This window comes from Polyodon spathula, chromosome 3, assembly GCF_017654505.1.
Source record: "Polyodon spathula isolate WHYD16114869_AA chromosome 3, ASM1765450v1, whole genome shotgun sequence".
Classification (NCBI taxonomy): domain Eukaryota; kingdom Metazoa; phylum Chordata; class Actinopteri; order Acipenseriformes; family Polyodontidae; genus Polyodon; species Polyodon spathula.
Genome location: NC_054536.1, coordinates 35353813 through 35372583, shown reverse-complemented (window position 1 = coordinate 35372583; position 18771 = coordinate 35353813). Strand labels below are relative to the sequence as shown.

General features: G+C 36.5%; 2 protein-coding genes across 5 annotated transcripts in view; one reads left to right on the top strand and one right to left on the bottom strand.

The window, feature by feature from the left end:
* The window catches only part of rnmt (RNA (guanine-7-) methyltransferase), a 32936-nt gene extending 28642 nt beyond the window's left edge, over positions 1 to 4294 (top strand). For all 4 annotated transcript variants that reach the window (XM_041245148.1, XM_041245146.1, XM_041245149.1 and 1 more), the window contains 3 exons: positions 141 to 242; positions 1285 to 1318; positions 4006 to 4294. In XM_041245148.1, the coding sequence (XP_041101082.1) occupies positions 141 to 242; positions 1285 to 1318; positions 4006 to 4043 (174 nt within the window). In that variant the 3' untranslated portion in view covers positions 4044 to 4294. The remainder of the gene's footprint in view (positions 1 to 140; positions 243 to 1284; positions 1319 to 4005) is intronic.
* Positions 4295 to 16575: 12281 nt separating this feature from the next.
* Positions 16576 to 17473, bottom strand: mc2r (melanocortin 2 receptor). The gene has a single exon (XM_041240699.1). The coding sequence runs from the start codon at positions 17470 to 17472 to the stop codon at positions 16576 to 16578; it is 897 nt and encodes a 298-aa protein (XP_041096633.1). The 5' UTR covers position 17473.
* Between the last annotated feature and the right edge of the window lie 1298 nt (positions 17474 to 18771).

Genomic DNA, 18771 nt, shown 5'->3' with positions numbered 1-18771 from the left:
CAGCCAGTGTTGTAGTAAGTTTTGTGTGACCTATATCTGAAACTTGTCTTTTAAACCCTATTCTGTACAACTGGTTTTAAAGTGGGGTTAAAGCTATAATATTAATGAGCTTCCTTTTTGTTTTGTTTAAATGTTCATAGCCATACCCGGCAGATGACAGATCCAAGCTGGTATCAGATAACTTGGAAGAGTATGAGCATGTACAGCGATACATAAAGGGTTGTCAAGCAAAGATGCCTCTGGTAAGTGCCCAAGTTTATGATCAATGGCTGAAATGTGAATACTGTTGAAAATTGGAGCCAAGATTTAATTGTGATTAGTGCCACATTTAACAATTACACTATGTAACACAATTTTTGTTCCTGGGTAGTAAGTGTTATTTCCTAATTGCTTATGCCTCAAAAGTATAGAAAATGGCTATTATTCCCCACAAACTTTGCTTTTGTGACCAGGACAGTGATATTTCAAAATATCACTATTTCAAATGGGAAAACCGGCAAATGTGTGTCTTTTCGTTCACATAGTCAGAAAAAAACAACATATGAATCCAAATTAATATGTATTTAAACTAAAGTAATACAAAAATGACTCCAAAAGATTTAGAAGTGAGTAGTTTTTTGAGATTTACGATTATACTATAAATTTACAGTATAATCGTAAATCTCGAAAAACTACTCGCTTCTAAATCTTTTGGAGTCATTTTTGTATTACTTTAGTATAAATACATGTTAATTTGGATTCATATGTTTTTTTCTGACTTAATGTGAACGAAAAGACACACATTTGCCCGTTTTCCCATTGGAAATAGTGATATTTTGAAATATCACTGTCCTGGTCACAAAAGCAAAGTTTGTGGGGAATAATAGCTATTTTTCTATACTTTTGAGGCATAAGTAATTAGGAAATAACACTTACTACCCAGGAAAAAAAAAAAAATTGTTACATGGTGTTATCAATCAATTATCATTGATTTATTTCTGTTAATCAACAGGGTGTCTTGTTTTAAGGCTATTTTCATAATATAATGTGAATGGGTGTAGGTGCAGGAGTGGGATTCTTCTGTACTATCCACACTGGAAACATGTGCTTTGATCCATCTGCACGAAGTTTAATAATTAGTTGTTATGCTCTAAATCTGACATTTTGTAGATATTGCCCGAGATCTCATTATTGGTAAAGTTTTATGTTCTCAGAAAAAAACAGGTACATAGTGAAGGAGTTAGAAGGGTTTCACTTTTGTCCAGGTCATTGTGTAAATTTTTTTATTTTTTTTATTTTTTTTAGGGAACGTTAAGCAAATCAGAATGGGATGCTACAAGTAAGTAAAGATTTGCTGTGCGTATTCATGCAAGAGAAATCTTCTAATTTGCATTGCTGTTATCTGGGATGCAGCAGCATTCAAAGTTGGTACAGGAAGAAAAAATAGTATTAGTATCTTAATGAATAAAGTTAAACTTGGATTGCTATTAACAATTGTATCTAACCTTTTGAAATAAATGATGCATGTCTGCATTACTCCAAACATATATTAAGCATTATGAATAATAAAAAAAAAAAAATCCTTTGCTGAAATGCCCACCGTACCTAAAGATTCTATAAATACAAAGCGTGTGCTGGGCTCTGAACTTTTTCAACATCACACCACTTGAAATCTGAAAGTCCCTTAAATACCTGTACTATCAGTAACACCGCAGTCAAGCAACATCACCCTAGCACGTTAGCTTTGTGACAGACTTTAAAACGTGAATAAATACAGAACAGTGTTTCCCTGTCAAGTACAAAATGTTACTATTACCTCATGGGTATTAATCCTCTAATACCTTCGAACCTGAATGGAAATATCAAAGGTGCATATAGTGCTAGTGACACAGTCATGCCCACCACAGAGGACATAAAAGGACAGCGGTCATCATTTTTTCTTTCACCGACCTTAGATACGTATCTGCTTTTTCGTTTGTGTATTACACTATTAATGTGATTTAATTTGTGTTACAGTAATTACTTTCAAGTATTGTGCACTCAGCCGTGGTTTTTTGTTAAGTCCCTCAGTGGCCTTGTGCACTGCGCGAAGCTGGCAGCTCCGCTACCCGTTCCCTGGGATCGAACACCATAAGTTGGCTATTTGTGTTCTCTCTTAAGCTGCCAGCTTATTTTAAAAATCAGTTGTTTTAATTTGTGTTTTTTTCTTTATTTTCAGTTTTTTCCAAAGAAACACTAACGTGGCTTATGGGCTCAGCTGCCCTACATTAGACCGAGACGAGCTGGGTCAGGCTGCTTGCAGTTTTTCTCAGCGTCTTGTTGCCACATTAAGATCTGCTTACAGAATTAGTGTGAAGACTGTTAGGGCTCTAGCAGTAGACTTTCCTCAGTTTCGTTAGTCAAGAGCGTTATAGGTGGGCATTCCTATGTCGTTTCTGTAATGACTGTCGGTCCCAGACCTGTTCCCATTCCCGCCAGTACTTTTGTACAATGAACGAGGTTACCTTTGCCGATTTCACGTGCAGTCGCTTGGCTCAGCCCTTGCACCTTGTCAGCATGTGTGACAGTTTCTAAAATGGCAAGTGATGTGTGGGATTAACTTTAAAAAAAAAAAAGGATTAACAAAATGATATGGCAAGCGATTCAGAATCTGGGGACACTTACTCTAATGCTTTGCGATTTTCAAACACTAACAACTTGAAAGGTAATTGTTACACACAGTGATCAATAAGGCTGTTTTGTGTTTTTTTTCCATGGTTAACACAGGTTCCTCCCCTCCAATTTAAATTTACCCATTGCCATGTAATATGTCGTTCCTCGTGAATTCCCATGAATGTACATATTTTTATCATTTAAATAAATTGGAAAACATTTGCTTTATTGATGCACTTACCTGTTCTACTGCATTTAGGAACCTGGCAGCCAGTTTAGTTTGCTTCCAGTAAATCATTGAACACACTGCATAGAGCTGCACGATTTCTTAAATGTCTTCAACGAAAGACACCATCAAATATCGGAAGTATTTATTCTAAAGATCACTGTTCAGTACAAGAAGGGGGCATTTCGTGTGTGTTCGTACATCTATTTGATAATTTTATTTGGTGATGAACATAATATTTTACAATTTAGAATTTACTGTTTTTCAGGTAAGTATTTAAATAATTAGGAACATTTGTTATATAATAACATAACCTATTTTTAGACTCCGAAATGCCTTGAAAAGTCTTTTTACCATGAAACACAGCATGAGTGATCAATGTTTTGTTGATTCTATTTTCTGTTATGAAGAGTAAGTGTTTTTTTCTTTGAACAATGCCCCTCTTTCACATTTATTTTTTAAAAGTTTATTTAAGTTAAATTTGATGCCCCTCTTTCACATTTATTTTTTAAAAGTTTATTTAAGTTAAATTTGACAGTGAAATAAACCTTGCTATTTATGAAGAAAATTGTATTTTGCCACTTTGTTTATTGCGAAGAAACTACAATGGCAAGGAATTAAAAAAAGGCAAGGAATCTTGAATTACTGTTAAATTCTTTGCTTTATAGTTAAGAATATTAGTTTTACATAATTATGATATTACAGCATTACAAATCTTTTTAGATTTAGCTGGGGATTGTGCAGCATGTGATTCAAACGGGAAAGTGAAAGTAATTTTTGTATTTAACTTCAATACGTTAATGTACTTCAACTTGGGTATTATATCAATTTATAATTGGCTAACCTATTAAGTTCGACAAACAAAACAATTTGAGAACCACTGCTGTATACTGTATGTTAATAATGTATGATCAATAATAGCAAATTAACAAATACTGGAAATGGGTGTGTCTGAGTGGCTGTTAAAAAAAAGAAAAACATGGTTAATTTACACATCTCTGAACATCCCTTTAATAATGTGCCTTGCAGTACTCGGACACCCTGTTACGACCGAGTCACACAGGGGGACCAACAGTTAATGTTACACTGCATGGTTAATTAGATTCTTGCATACATGTAAATGTGATGATGTGCAATTCTCTTTTTAGGTATATACCTGGTTTTTGCTTTTGAAAAGATGTCATGAAGAACACAAGTACAGCACTGATCTTTTGTCTAAATTCGCAACTGACTGAAATAAAGGACTTTTTTTTTTTTTTTTTTTTTTTAAATAGCTTTTTGTCAGTCATGGGTAACCCGACGGGTGAATTTAAATATCCTGCTCAAGAATGGTGACCTCCATTGTTTTGTCTGCTGTATTAAAGACTCATTATGTAAACTGTCTTAGATATACAGTATGTGTTAAGGTGTCATGTCATTAAATTTTGTTTTCATCAAGCATGTGTGGTTGGGAGTTTGAGTGTCATGTTTTTGTTGCAGTGGACAGTGTTGTCGTTGTTTGCTGCTTTTTTTTTCTCAATATTATATAGAATTGTCCATGACAGCTCTGCAGGAAAAATAAGACAAGCTTTCCTGGTTTTTATTTGAATTCTCTAAAACGGTAGACATCTAAAACGGTAAATGCCAGTTGTTAAAATGAGATACTTTTAAATGGCAACTCCTGTGTTACAGGCACCTTTCGCAACCAACTTTACCAGCTAGTACGGTGCTATCTGCAGATTATCCCCAGCTCTGTACTATCTTAGTACTAATTGCAGTGAAAAAATACAGCAAACAGAGAGACTGATCCCCAAATATAGAACAGACTTCAGGGTTAAACTGATCATTCCTACTTTGTCTATATGGAAAATAGCAATGAGTGGGATGGGGACAGGAGAGCAAGAGGAGTGCAGCATTCTTATACTGCATATTTCAGCTATCATTTGAAATCTCCATTTTAGTTTTCTTAAAATTTAAAAAAAAGGTATTTCAGTAGATTTGGTGGTTTCAAAGATAAAGGTACAAAAACATTTTATTTTTGTTAACTGAAGGACTGTACAACACTCCCTGCAAGTTGTTAAATTTTAAAATATGGGCAAAATACAAGACATCCTTTCACCTGAGTGATTTTATGAATTTAGAGCCTTTAAACAAACACAGCACATTAGTTTTAGAACTGAATATTTATTTAGAAAATAAATACTGAGAAACTAAATTGTTCTGAATCGCTATCAGAGAATTCTGATTCACCAGAATCGGATGATACAGATTAATGAAATCATCTTACTAGTCTTCTCAGGATCTTTATAAGCCATAACGGACACTATATTTTCTCATATTTATATATAAATATAAATTTATATATAAATATAAATTTATATATAAATTTTTTTTCGAAATTTATATATAAATTTATATACAATACGAATCAGCCCATCTGTGCAGTCTAGTGATCTTTAGTCACTCCTGATAAGCTGTCTGTCCCCAGACACTACGCTTTGCCATATTTATTTTCTGGTAGCTTCCCTCGTGTCCTTTCTTCTCTCTCATTGAGTTCAGGTCAGCTCCATCCTGCTCACTCGCTCGCTCCATATCTTTTCCTTATTTCCCTGTGTTAAAAGCTGCACAGAATGGACAGGCGATGGTTTATTTACAAAAATGAATAATAAAAAGAAGAAACAAAAATCAAAACCAGATGTTATTTTCCAGGAAGGAGCAATAATATGTTTGTTTCGAAGTCAGTACTGGTAGCAGTCTCGTTAAGCAACTCCTTGTTTCGTCAGCTCACTAGTATCGCCAGAACTGAGCCCCTGTTGTGAACATTACTTTTGTATTTTGTACCTCAAGAATAAAGAAACACTTCTTTTTGTTGCACTGCTGTCACTGCCTCTGTTTCTCTAAGCCCAACGCGAGATCTCCAATCAGCCTGGACATATATGGTGTCTTCACGTCACGCAGACTTCTAAGAGAGTCTGAGCAGGCTCTACATCAAATGACAGGTCTACGCACATACCCTGTCCAACTTCTGCAGACTGCGTGACCTCAACCGGATTTGACAACTGGTGATGCATCCACCAAGCGAAAAGTGCATATCCGGCACAGACCCTAAAAGAGTCTGCGGTGGAGCAGACCCGTCTTGAAAACAATAGAACGACGCTACCAAGTGCAAGAGGAGTGTAGAGAACAACATGCTGCTATTGGAGAAAGTGTACTGCCGCCTAGGATAGGGGTGTGAATAACATAGAAAAGGAGCTTGTATAAGTTACAAAAAACTATTGTATTGTTTATGACATATCATAAACAGTCTTGTTACTGAACTAATTTTGCATAATTTATTTTCCATTCTAATGATTATGGAACTGTATGGGATCAGAAAAAACTAGACATTAATTTCCAAAATAACTGGCAGGTGTCAGCAGGGTTGCTATATATATATATATATATATATATATATATATATATATATATATATATATATATATATATATATAACATGTATAGTGTTCGTGAATCTGTTGATTTATAAAATGCATATTTGAAAATATACTTCATATGTTTATTGTCTTTTATTGGGCTATGCCTTACTTGATCTGTCATTATAACACTTGGGGGTCATGAAGGGGACAATTGCTTAATAACTCTTCTATTAGAATTCAGAAAATTCAACAGTCAGCTGACATCACGTTTGTTCCGTCTGCACTGCTGCTGCCTGGGAAATCTCTCAAAACTGCCCAAGCGCCGTCTGCAATCTAGCCGGCAAAGTATTGTGAATGCACCCATATACTGTGGGTAAGCACGCAGACCCGTGTCATTTGACGTAGAGCCTGTGGAGACTCGAAAGTCTGCGCGACGTGAACGCACCCTATGAGTAGGTGCCCTTACCAACATAGCCAACCAGATAGAAATATCTCCCTTCTATCTACCGTACCTGACCTCTGGCTTTAACCCTTTGAGTAATACGAATGTACTGGTAATTTTGCTGCTCTCTGGTCCCCAGGGAATACGAACATATGGGTACATTCTGCAACTTTAAATTTGAATTACTGAGCCTACAAAACTCCTGATCACATGATATTGAACACTAGGTTTCTGTAACACCTTTTATTGGCTCTTGTGCCCTCTGCTAGATATTGACTGAATTACACAATTATCCCAGTTACAAAAATGTCAGTGAGAAAGAAGTATTAGTAATAATACTGAATTCAGATTGTGATTTAAATTCAAATACATACAATTCGAATGTGTCAGTGAAGACATAAGCAAAGAATATTTACCAACATCAAGTGACAGTGAAGAAGGGGCACCAAGCTCTGTGCATTGTTCCATGCTTCAAGGAGTACCATACGCTGAAGCATTAGACACTCACTCCCTCTGTCCCCACAACCTGTTTACCCAGATATGATTTATTCATGTCTCTTTCTCTATCACCCTTTTTTTTTTGTTAGAATGTGTTGTTGTGGTTGTTCTACCCTGTTGTTTACTGTTTATTGCCTACATGTTATTTTTTTTGTAAAAAGCTTTCCATGACTAAAAATAAAATATATATATATATATATATATATATATATATATATATATATATATATATATATATATATATATATATTATTTGTTTTATTTATGGTAAAAATGATTTGTCTGTATTCCATCAGTATTCATTACATACAGACATATAGCTTTCAGCTTGTTTGTACGCTGTACTCATAACAGTCAAGCGCGTGCATAAGAAAAAAAAAACTGAATCCCGTAGGACTGGCCGTACCAGCGCCACCTATAGTCTGGGAGGCTGGACATGAGCAGGTGGCTAGTATCTCTTCTGTTTTATTCTTCCAGCAAATAAGATGAACATATGTGTGTGGCCCTTTAGACAATGTATATGACTCATGGGGGAAAAAAAAAAAACAATGCATACTAATGGAACATATTTTTGCCATAAAAAGCTGTGTGCATAGTTTAAAGGGCTACATACATATTTTCTTTATGTACAAAGCACCCCTCTATCACAATAAATACCTACAATCCCCCCAAAACAAAACAGACTTTAACTTGGTGTTTGCAAAGTAAATTAAAAGTGGAGTTATTAATTATTTTATAAGCATCTGGCTTATTAGGTGTTTTCTGTGTATGCCACTGTACACCATTAAATAACACATCGGATATTAAATAAACTGTGACTCATGCGGTGAGGACCTCTCTTTGAGTGGCGAGGGTGGCTGAAGCCTGACCCAAGGTCAGGAAAGTGTAATCACTAAGCCCCAAAGAATAGACCCCTGGCTCCCCACAGAACCCCACACAGTGAGAAAAACAAAAGAGGATGTGCCAATGCATCACATGTACACAACATAGAAAAGGCATACAAGACAAAGAGAGGGGATGGTAAGTGTGTTTACCTGCCGCTCAGTGGAGAGGTTCTAATAAGGGGAAAACCTCTGGTGAGCCCGACGGTTAGCTAGCCCCCACACCGGGCATGGTAGCGATGGATTGTTGAGCTGCTGAAATATCAGGGACAGAAGAGCAAGTATATGCACTGACGGCTGAAGATCAGCGACCCATGATTTTGATGAGATTGTGATTGACATTTGCTTTGGCAGCAGAAGTGGCTGCTCCGATTCTGAAAGAGTGAGGGTTGTAGAACTGGGGAGAGAGGCCTGCCTTGCTATGATTATTTGGGGAGAATCGATGAATAGAGGGTCTGCCAGAAGGAAAGGGCTCTTGCAGGAAATGTACTTGAGCATGAAGGAGTAGGGAAATATTGAAGAATTGATTTTTGATATTTAAATGAACTGTCTTTGATGAAGCTGATCTGTTTTTGATGAACGTAGAAGGATAATGAAATGGGAATCGGGGACAAAGGATAGGCCACTGTTACGTATACATAAGGAAGAAAAGCTGGTAGATGATGAGACTGGAAACTCTGAGCATCCGAGGAAGCTGAAAAATGCGGTGAGACACAAAACTTCCATGACTAGATTGTGGAGGGGAGAAAAACAGCCATTGTGGAGAATTGAAATTGATGAAAATAATAGGTCCGTTGATATGGGTAGCCGAGATGGGGAGGAATGAATGCAGATCAATTTAGAGTGGGGTAACCTGGCTTCGAATTTCAAGGTATCCAAAGTGATTCCAAGAAATTCCAAGGAAGTAGAATTTATTGAAATTATTGCAGATCTGTTTGGAACAAGAAAATTTGATGGCACGGCCATGTCTGCCCTGAATGGTGGAAGATTCAGGAGGAGCTGATGAATGGATAGGATTTGAAATAGAAAGGCAGATACTGAGCAAATGGGGAATATTGTGTTGACCTATACGGAATGAGCTGGAGGCAACTCTCGGGCACAGGTGGAATGTGCTGTGGATGTGCAAACTCTGCAGGTGTTTGCGCGTAACCCACTGCCTATCCTCTTGAAGAGATCGGGATCGGGATGAGACCAGTCAGTGATGATGTTATTGGCAGCGAGGATTGAAGCTGCTTTAGCAGAAAATTATTTATGGCAATCATAAAACATTGTGCCTCCATATCTGATAACTCTGCAATATAGAATAAATATTGATTGAGCTCCTGACGGAGGATAAGCGGAGCATAGGACATCTCGGTAGACTGAAAATGCAAGTACAAATTCTCCAAGGGTGAGGCTCTTTAGAAGGAGAGGATCACTGGACTTGAGGGTTACTGAGACATTCCCACAGTCGACAATGCGATGATTTAAAAAAATAACTCTGATGTTGCCATTAGAAAAAAAAAACTAAATTGACATCTTTACCTTCAATAGTTTGGCGTCTGAAGTGAGGAGATAGAGAATGGTGTTGTAGAGAAGTGACTGCATGGAAACCCGAAGCAACTGCTGAGGCAAGGTTTTATTCCAGAACATTGATCTCGGGACAGAAGCAGGCAGAGCCAGAGCAGACACTGAAACTGAAGCTGGAGCTGAAATGAAAGGTAATGGCAGCTGGTGTTAAAAAATGCTCTTGTGTTAGCTCGGTTTTCAAGGACATTGAGACGGGTGTTTATGGATTGGATGGAATCAGCGATAGGTTGTAGGAAAGCTTTTATGTCATTGAAAAGTGAACAGGATCGATTGCTGGCGGAGAGCGATATTCAGAGCGGGGAAAGGGGCAATCTCGGAGCGGTGCTCTGAGCTGACTGACAAGACTTGGTAAGCAGGCTAGGTGGAAAGACTGGCTCTGCCGCCTTGGACTGACAAAGGATGTTAAAGAGAGCCAGGAGATCGCTTTCAGCTCTGATGTTGGTGCCTTTGTCGAAAGGCTTTAAGCAACTTGAAGGTCGGACAGTCTTTGTAGAACAGGCGTGGCTGGGCTTGAGAACGCTGACAGGGATCCTTGGAGCGACGTGATTGTTGCACGGCAGCTACTGAAGGGCAGGCTGCTGGACCCAGATCCCGAGGAACAGAAGGGCCTGAGCTTGATCGGGACAGGTAGGAAACGAAATAAAGATGCCGTCAGAGTCGGATGACAAAGATAGTTCAGCCATAAAGTGATGTACTGTACACTAGGGAACGAAAGAGGATAAACGGTGCTTTAAATAGGAAATAGATGTCAATTGATGGGAAAGACAGGCAGAGCCCTAGTTAAATCCCTGAGAACCTTGCATCAAGGCTAACATATAATGCATATACAATAAATATGTATATTGACTAATATCTTGTCTGTAAATATTTCAAAGGGGTACAATTTCATTTGTTACTACATCAACTTGTGGTGTGCCCATTGGAGATAGCGCTTTAAATACTTCATTAATTTTTTCGGTTCCAAAAAAAGGCACTCCTAGCCAATGACTATTATCCACCTGCTGGATATGATGTTTAAACATGCAGACATTTTTTAGTTATTTTAAAGCAATAAACTCTTTTAGCAATTTTGTAACTTGAAAATTGTGGAAGAGACAAAGTGATGCAGAATTCCAGACGTGGAATTCATTAATGCATTACATTTCCTGCGATTAACCTTGCTGAAGGTAGATCATGAATATTTAAATCAGGAATTCTCATTATTCTTTAGTGCTTTAGGATTGAAGCAGGGGAATTTGTCCATGCCTGTCTTCACCTTCTTTGCTATAAAATAGATAATCAGTTAACCTGCCTTTTTAAAAATACTGTATTCAACATAAGTTTGTATTTTCAAGCATATAAAAGCAAAACGATTGTGTTCTATCATACTTTTGTGTTTATGTCTGAGGTCAGTGTTTACAACATTTGAAATGATTTAAAAATACATAAATCTAATTTTAAACACATTGTATTATTTATACTTTACACTGTAATGTTGTTTATATATATATATATATATATATACACACACACATATACAGTGGCTTGCGAAAGTATTGACCCCTTTGGCATTTTTCCTATTTTGTTGCCTTTCAACCTGGAATTAAAATTGATTTTTTGAGGGTTTGTATCATTTGATTTACACAACATGCCTACCACTTTGAAGATGCAAAATATTTTTTATTGTGAAACAAACAAGAAATAAGACAAAAAAACAGAAAACTTGAGCGTGCATAAGTATTCACCCCCCCAAAGTCAATACTTTGTAGAGCCACCTTTTGCAGCAATTACAGCTGCAAGTCTCTTCTGCAAGTCCACTCGAGTGTTGCTTTAGCAGTATGCTTAGGGTCATTGTCCTGCTGGAAGGTGAACCTCCATCCCAGTATCAAATCTCTGGAAGACTTAAACAGGTTTCCCTCAAGAATTTCCATGTATTTAGCGCCATCCATCATTACTTCAATTCTGACCAATTTCCCAGTCCCTGCCAATGAAAAACATCCCCACAGCATGATGCTGCCACCACTATGCTTCACTGTGGGGATGGTGTTCTCGGGGTGATGAGAGGTATTGGGTTTGCGCCAGACATAGCGTTTTCCTTGATGGCCAAAAAGCTCAATTTTAGTCTCATCTGACCAGAGTACCTTCTTCCATATGTTTGGGGAGTCTCCCACATGCCTTTTGGCGAACACCAAACGTGTTTGCTTATTTTTTTCTTTAAGCAATGGCTTTTTTCTGGCCACTCTTCCGTAAAGCCCAGCTCTGTGGAGTGTACGGCTTAAAGTGGTCCTATGGACAGATACTCCAATCTCCGCTGTGGAGCTTTGCAGCTCCTTCAGGGTTATGTTTGGTCTCTTTGTTGCCTCTCTGATTAATGCCCTCCTTGCCTGGTCCGTGAGTTTTGGTGGGCGGCCCTCTCTTGCCAGGTTTGTTGTGGTATTCTTTCCATTTTTTAATAATGGCTTTAATGGTGCTCCGTGGGATGTTCAAAGTTTCGGATATTTTTTTATAACCCAAACCTGATCTGTACTTCTCCACAACTTTGTCCCTGACCTGTTTGGAGAGCTCCTTGGTCTTCATGGTGCCGCTTGCTTGGTGGTGCCCCTTGCTTAGTGGTGTTGCAGACTCTGGGGCCTTTCAGAACAGGTGTATATATACTGAGAGCATGCAACAGATCATGTGACACTTAGATTGCACACAGGTGGACTTTATACGGACTTCTGAAGGTAATTGGTTGCACCAGATCTTATTTAGAGGCTTAATAGCAAAGGGGGTGAATACATATGCACACATCACTTTTCTGTTATTTATTTTCTAGAATTTTTTGAAACAAGTTATTTTTTTCATTTCACTTCACCAATTTGGACTATTTTGTGTATGTCCATTACATGAAATCCAAATAAAAATCCATTTTAATTCCAGGTTGTAAGGCAACAAAATAGGAAAAATGCCAAGGGGGGTCAATACTTTCGCAAGCCAATGTGTGTGTGTGTGTGTGTGTATATATATATATATATATATATATATATATATATATATATATATATATATATATATATAAATATACCTGTACTTAAAATACTCACCAGGTCTCCAATAAGCGCAGGGCCTTCTGGGATCATAATTGCATTTAGTACAGGAAGTGAAGCATTCTGACAGTTACACAAGTATAGAATTAACCCTGTGGTTTTTTTTTTCTATGTGTGCAGAGCAACACCCACCCCCTTTCATAACATTATTTTTAAACAGAATGGATCACTGATCCTTTAGGGCTCATGTGAATAGGATGCCTTGAGGGCAACATCAGGCCAGGAAGGAGAATGGACACAGACAGTACTGGATATGGAAGCTCTGATGCGCGGTTTATTATAAATCAAATATGTAAACAAAACAAAACACATACCAAAACAAAATGGCATGATGGCCAAAACAGACAGACAGATATAAAACACAAGGAATACTAACCAAACAAGTATCGTGTTGAGCAGCAGGAGTAGCAATTATTTTCTCCTTCTATATTTATTTCTCTCCAGACTCTCTCCTGTTCTTCTCTCTAAACACACCAACCCAATTCAGTCAAAGCTGCTTGTTTTTATATTGTGGTCTAAGGATTAACTGGCTATCAATTACATAGTTTACACAGGGTTTCTCATATGTGTGGTCAACAGCCAGTTTGTCAATAGTCACTTGCTGTTGACAACGCATTTGCACGATTTTATCTGGATGGGTCATTTTAACCCCATTCTGGGTGTAAACAATAATAACAATAAAGCAGTTTTTAACACACTAAACCATACATTTTAAAAAAGAATAATGAACAATACAATACACACAGGGGCAGAGCGTACTCCATCACAGTTCAACTTTTAAACAACATCAATATTGAAATGAAAGACAAACTATCAGATACAACTCAAAAGTTTCATTCAAGCACGAAAACATCTGCACAGCCAAAACGATGTATTTAAATGAACAATTAAACATAAATGGGTTTATTTTCTAACTTACAACATATAAAGCACTACATCAAAACATGAAAAAAAACTATAATAAAAATTGATCCAATTAAGTAATTTAGGGTACAACTGGAATAAAAACCAGGAGGGACACTGGCCCCTCAGGGCCAGGGTTGGAGACCCCTGATCTAAAGGCATTGGGTTAAGCAAGTTCCATAAAAATATACAATACAATATACAATATTTCAATGATCATTAAGCACTTCTACACTACCATTTTCATGCACAATTGTAAATAAATTAGATACATTTAAGTCTGCAGTTTGCAGAATGCTTGCTTTATGGATTAAATAAAGCTAGATATTCATAAAATTGATATTTGCCTCAAAGCAACACACATGTACAAAAACATATGACTTTTTTTCCTTGTATAGAAGACCACATTTGTTACCAAGGAGAAGGAAAAGATAGAGACTGTATCCCAGTCAATTAGAAAAAACAGAAGATAGAGACTGTATCCCAGTCAATTAGAAAAAACAGAAGATATAGGGCTCTGTGTATCATTGATTTTTCTTTTTCGTATCTTGACTTTTCTTAGGAGTCATTTTCACTTAGTTTCATCCCTGCTGCGGTAGTTTAGTTATGTCTGTTGATATGCAAATGTATGAATATCATTATAATATTGAAGTTGCGCACATACTCTTGATGTATTATCATTTTTTTCTGATTTACGACTTCGGTCTGTGCTTGTTATTTTATGCATGCCTCTCACTGGTGTAGATTCAACTAGCTGTTCGGATGTGAAACTTTCTGTTTAAACACTTACGGGTTTGTAGTTAAATGTAAATAACCAATTTTTTTAATTATTATTTAAAAGTCTGTATTAAATAACAATTGCAATAAATACACTGTGTTTTGGTTTCTTTTATATCTTACTTTATTTTAAACTTCACAGTACATACATGGTAAACTAGAGAATTACCATGCAAATTTACCATGGTAAACTTCCATATATACAGAAATAAGCTCAGTTTTATTCATGCTTTCCATTTTTTGGGGACCTTTTCTGTTAGATCTACGTTTTGGTTTGTTTTTGCTGTGCCCAGAGTCTGTGCTGCATGTAACACATCATATTCAGTGTGTCCTGTTTTTTTTTATTTTCTGCTGCTTTCTTTTTTGCAATCCTCCCAAGCATGCTATTTTTTTAATGTCAGGTGTCCCAGTGGATTAATTTTGTTAGTTATTTCTTTCCATGTTTCTTTTCTTAATGTTTCTTGTCCCTGAAAAGTATTAAATAATATTTCTTCATTTTTTTTTTTTTTTTTTTTTTTTGCCATTTCACTAACAGGTAAATTTTGTCTTCATGTAAATTTTTGGTCATTTTCTTTTTTGCCAGTGCCATAGTTCAAGGTTGGAGTCTGCAGAAGCCATAGCTCGATCCCATTATATTTGCCTACTACTTCTTTCTGTTCACTACACCACTCATTTAACTTTGCCAGATAGAAGCTCTAAATCTTGACTTTTGGCATTGTTAATCTATTTGTAATGAGATGCAAATTCCAATCTCTGCTGTATAATGAGGAGTAATTCATTCTTAAACTTGTTGTGATATGATGGTAGTTGTTCATGAAAAAGAGCTATTTAGTAAATCGCATGCACAAATTCTATGAAGGACGGAGGCTATGAATTTGTAGTATTTACGAATACATAAATAATATTAGTACATCCCTGTCAATTAGAAAAAAACAGAAGAAGATAGAGACTCTATCCCAGTAAATTATAAAAACCAAAAGGCACACAGGAAATATTTATTTGTAATACCTTAGTTGATAACTTGAACTGACTTGTTCATGAGCCTTTGTGGCCTTCACTGCCTATCAGTATAACAACTGTTATTGTGTAAATGGACATTGCTAGTAAGCAAATAATATAAAGTACACATTTTAAAGAAATATTTTGGATGTGAAATTGCAGTACTGTGGGCAGGAGTTTCAAAAACAGTGTTATTGTAACAAACTCGTGGCATAGTAAAGAAACATGTTAATGCTTTGAAATTGAGTCGAAGATGTCGTTAATGACCACGTTTCTCGTTAAAAAGCTTATGTCGCAGGTCATGTACATCACCTCCTGTCTCAATGACTAGATAAGGGGAACTCGTTAATCAAAATGCATTTTAACAAGACCCAGAAAAGTGAATGGAAACTACAAGCGTACACGGAGACGGTTCTCCCACCTGCAAGCACCTGCCCTATATATACTATTAAACAGTTAAAAGCAATAATGAACTATCCTTTACACACACTGGGCCCTGGACTGATCCTGAAACTTCTTTGCCTTGAGCTCCAAACATAATGTAGTCATGCAAATGAGGTCCTGATCCTAATGGTCTGCTGACACTTTAAGATCATGACAAAATCATATAGTTACAGAAAAAAGGATAAGTTATAGTTTTTAATCATTTTACAGCTCTGGAGCACTGCCAAGAAAAAGGTAGCCAATTACAGCAAACAGGAGATTTTACATTCCATCCAAACCATCTGTCACACCTATGTTTTTGAAAATGAATGTGTTTCTAGATATGTAGTGAAAAAAATGTTATAAAATATCTAATGCGTAGGGGTTCTGATTTTCAGATTTCCCAAAATATTACAATAAATTACTCCTCTGAATTTGTTTTGAGCCCACAGTACATCATTGAAACCTTTTTAAACAATCTGCAGTGTGTTTGGTCCTTGACGCACAATTTTGTAATATGTATTTTACTAGCTACGTTAAACATTGACTGACAGAGTGGAGCTGAAATATCTAGGGTAATGGAAATCAAAAGTCCTCTGAAACATATATTGGAAATTAGTTATTTAAAAAAAAAAACACACACATTTAAACTTTAGACCTTTTGCATCACAATCCAACAATATCCAGATATCCAACAGTCTTTAAAAACATAATAATTAGTTAAAGTTTTGTGAATAAGGCCCTGTGAAAATCATACATGTTTGAATCAACAACAAATCATTTTTCTAAATGTGCTCCTTAATTCTACACTTCGAAAGGCATAAATAAAAGGGTCAATTACAGAGTTACACATAAGAAGAATAACATTGACCTGAAAGAGTGACCTGTAGCACTCACAGTATGGGTTTAAAGGACATATCATTATAAGAAGAAGATGAAAGAAAAATGGGGACCAACAGGCAATAAAAACTCCAAACAGGATTGCCAGTGTTATTGCTCCTTTCATGTTGTTTTTTTGGTGAACAGTATTACCTGGAAGAGAGGCAATTTTTCTGGCATGAGTCCTTGCTAGCAAAAACATGTGAACATATAAGAACATAATCATTGCCAATGATATGAGGAACAGGATAATAAAGCAGGTCATGATGATTGTATAATGGGAAAATATTGCCATAAGAACACCACTTACTGCACAAAATGTCCATATCCCTGCCAGGATGGCAGCCACACGTTTCATTGTCATTATAGTGTGGTACCTCAGTGCATGGAAAATGGTTATGTATCGGTCGACCGCAATGGCTAATAAGCTGAAAATGGAACCTAAGAAAGACATGCAAACTAGTGCGTCCATTACATCATCCATCTTCATAGCAAGTTCACCTCTAGAATACAAATGCCCCATCTTGGAGAAAACTATCATAATATTCTCCCAGGTTTTGGACACACTTGCAGTCATGTTGAAAATAGATAAGCTGCAGATGAAACAGTACATGGGGGAATGGAGATTATTGTTCTTGATTACAGCAACTACGACCATTAGGTTCTCTGTGAGACTTACCATAGCTATGGCAAAGAAAATCTCGTGAGGGATTTCCACCACTTCACAGTCTGTTTTATTGACAGAGACAAGTGTGCTATTGTCCATCATGTTGTTTTTTAACATATGCAAGTGATTTAGCAGGTATGTTGTTCCAGCTGCTTGTCTTTTTCCTGATGATTAACTGTATCAATTAGATATGAGATTTCAAGAAGCAGATCAAAGGTCCAAGTTCAGATCACATTGCCTAGAAACAACACACAGACATACAAAAACATATTACCTTTTCTCCTTGTAGAGAAGATCACATTGACTAATACCAAGAAGAAAGCAGAAAGGACTATACAGTATCCATGTCAGTTGAAAAATCAGAAGGCATACTCTTACAAACACATTATCATGGTCATTTTGCAGTGTTCTCATAATTTTCTCATGGTTATACATTTACCACAGTTTACTACATTTTGCTTTGTTTTAAAATATGCTTTAACATACTGTTATAGGCTTTAACAAATACTAAAATAAATAAAAATCCAATGAAAATAGACAATTTATGCTATTCATAGAACTTTAAGTTGCTAAAATTGTTTCATATGATTAAATCAAATATATCAACCTTAAATGCAACCTACAAGTGTTTCATTAAACAAATAATACCCCTTTCACACTGGCCTTCCTACCCGGATTCTGGGAATGAAAAGGTACAGAGTAAAAACCCTGGTCGCCCACACCTCTGATGTAAAACGCTGGACACGCAGGCCTGTCGTGATGTTTGTAGAGCCACTTCGAGCTGAGCCATGAAAATGTGAGTGTTGCTGGGAACAAGCTGACATGAAATACTTCGCTAATAGTAATGTTGTAGGGTCCTATGTTTTGTATCCTTTTGAATAAGTCTGTGTAAGGTTTGAAAAAGAAAGCTCCTGGTATCAAAAGGTCAGGCCGACCTGCTGAAAGTTCCAGCGAGAGCAGAATGGCAAACTCTATTGAACAGAGGTAATATGCCAGAAGCAATGAACTAGGTTTAATTATAATAAGAAAAAACAAAAGTATTTAAATGAATAAGTAACCTAATATAATAACACTAAGTAAATGCATGAGCAGTCCTAAGTTTTAATAGTCAAGGTTTCATTTGCTACCAAGCAGGTGCCTAATTAAAATTACCCTCTTGCCTTCTGTGTATACCAATGGACTAATTGATTACAATTTCTAAAAGAGATTGCTATATAAAGTATCTGAATCAGAACTACATGTTATAAAATAATTTAAAGTATAAACTGTAACTTTACATATACAGTGAACTCAACCTCGTTATTACCTGTCTGTAGTAAAAGCAATGTTGGAAATGACTCATTGGTTTTGGCCAATGTAGCTGGGATTTTTTGCTGGTCAGCAATTTAAAAGTCAAGATCCTCTCTATAATGAATG

Bases quoted from the DNA above. Each gene is read 5' to 3' on its own strand.
- mc2r (XM_041240699.1), bottom strand. From the start codon at position 17,472: ATGTTAAAAAACAACATGATGGACAATAGCACACTTGTCTCTGTCAAT.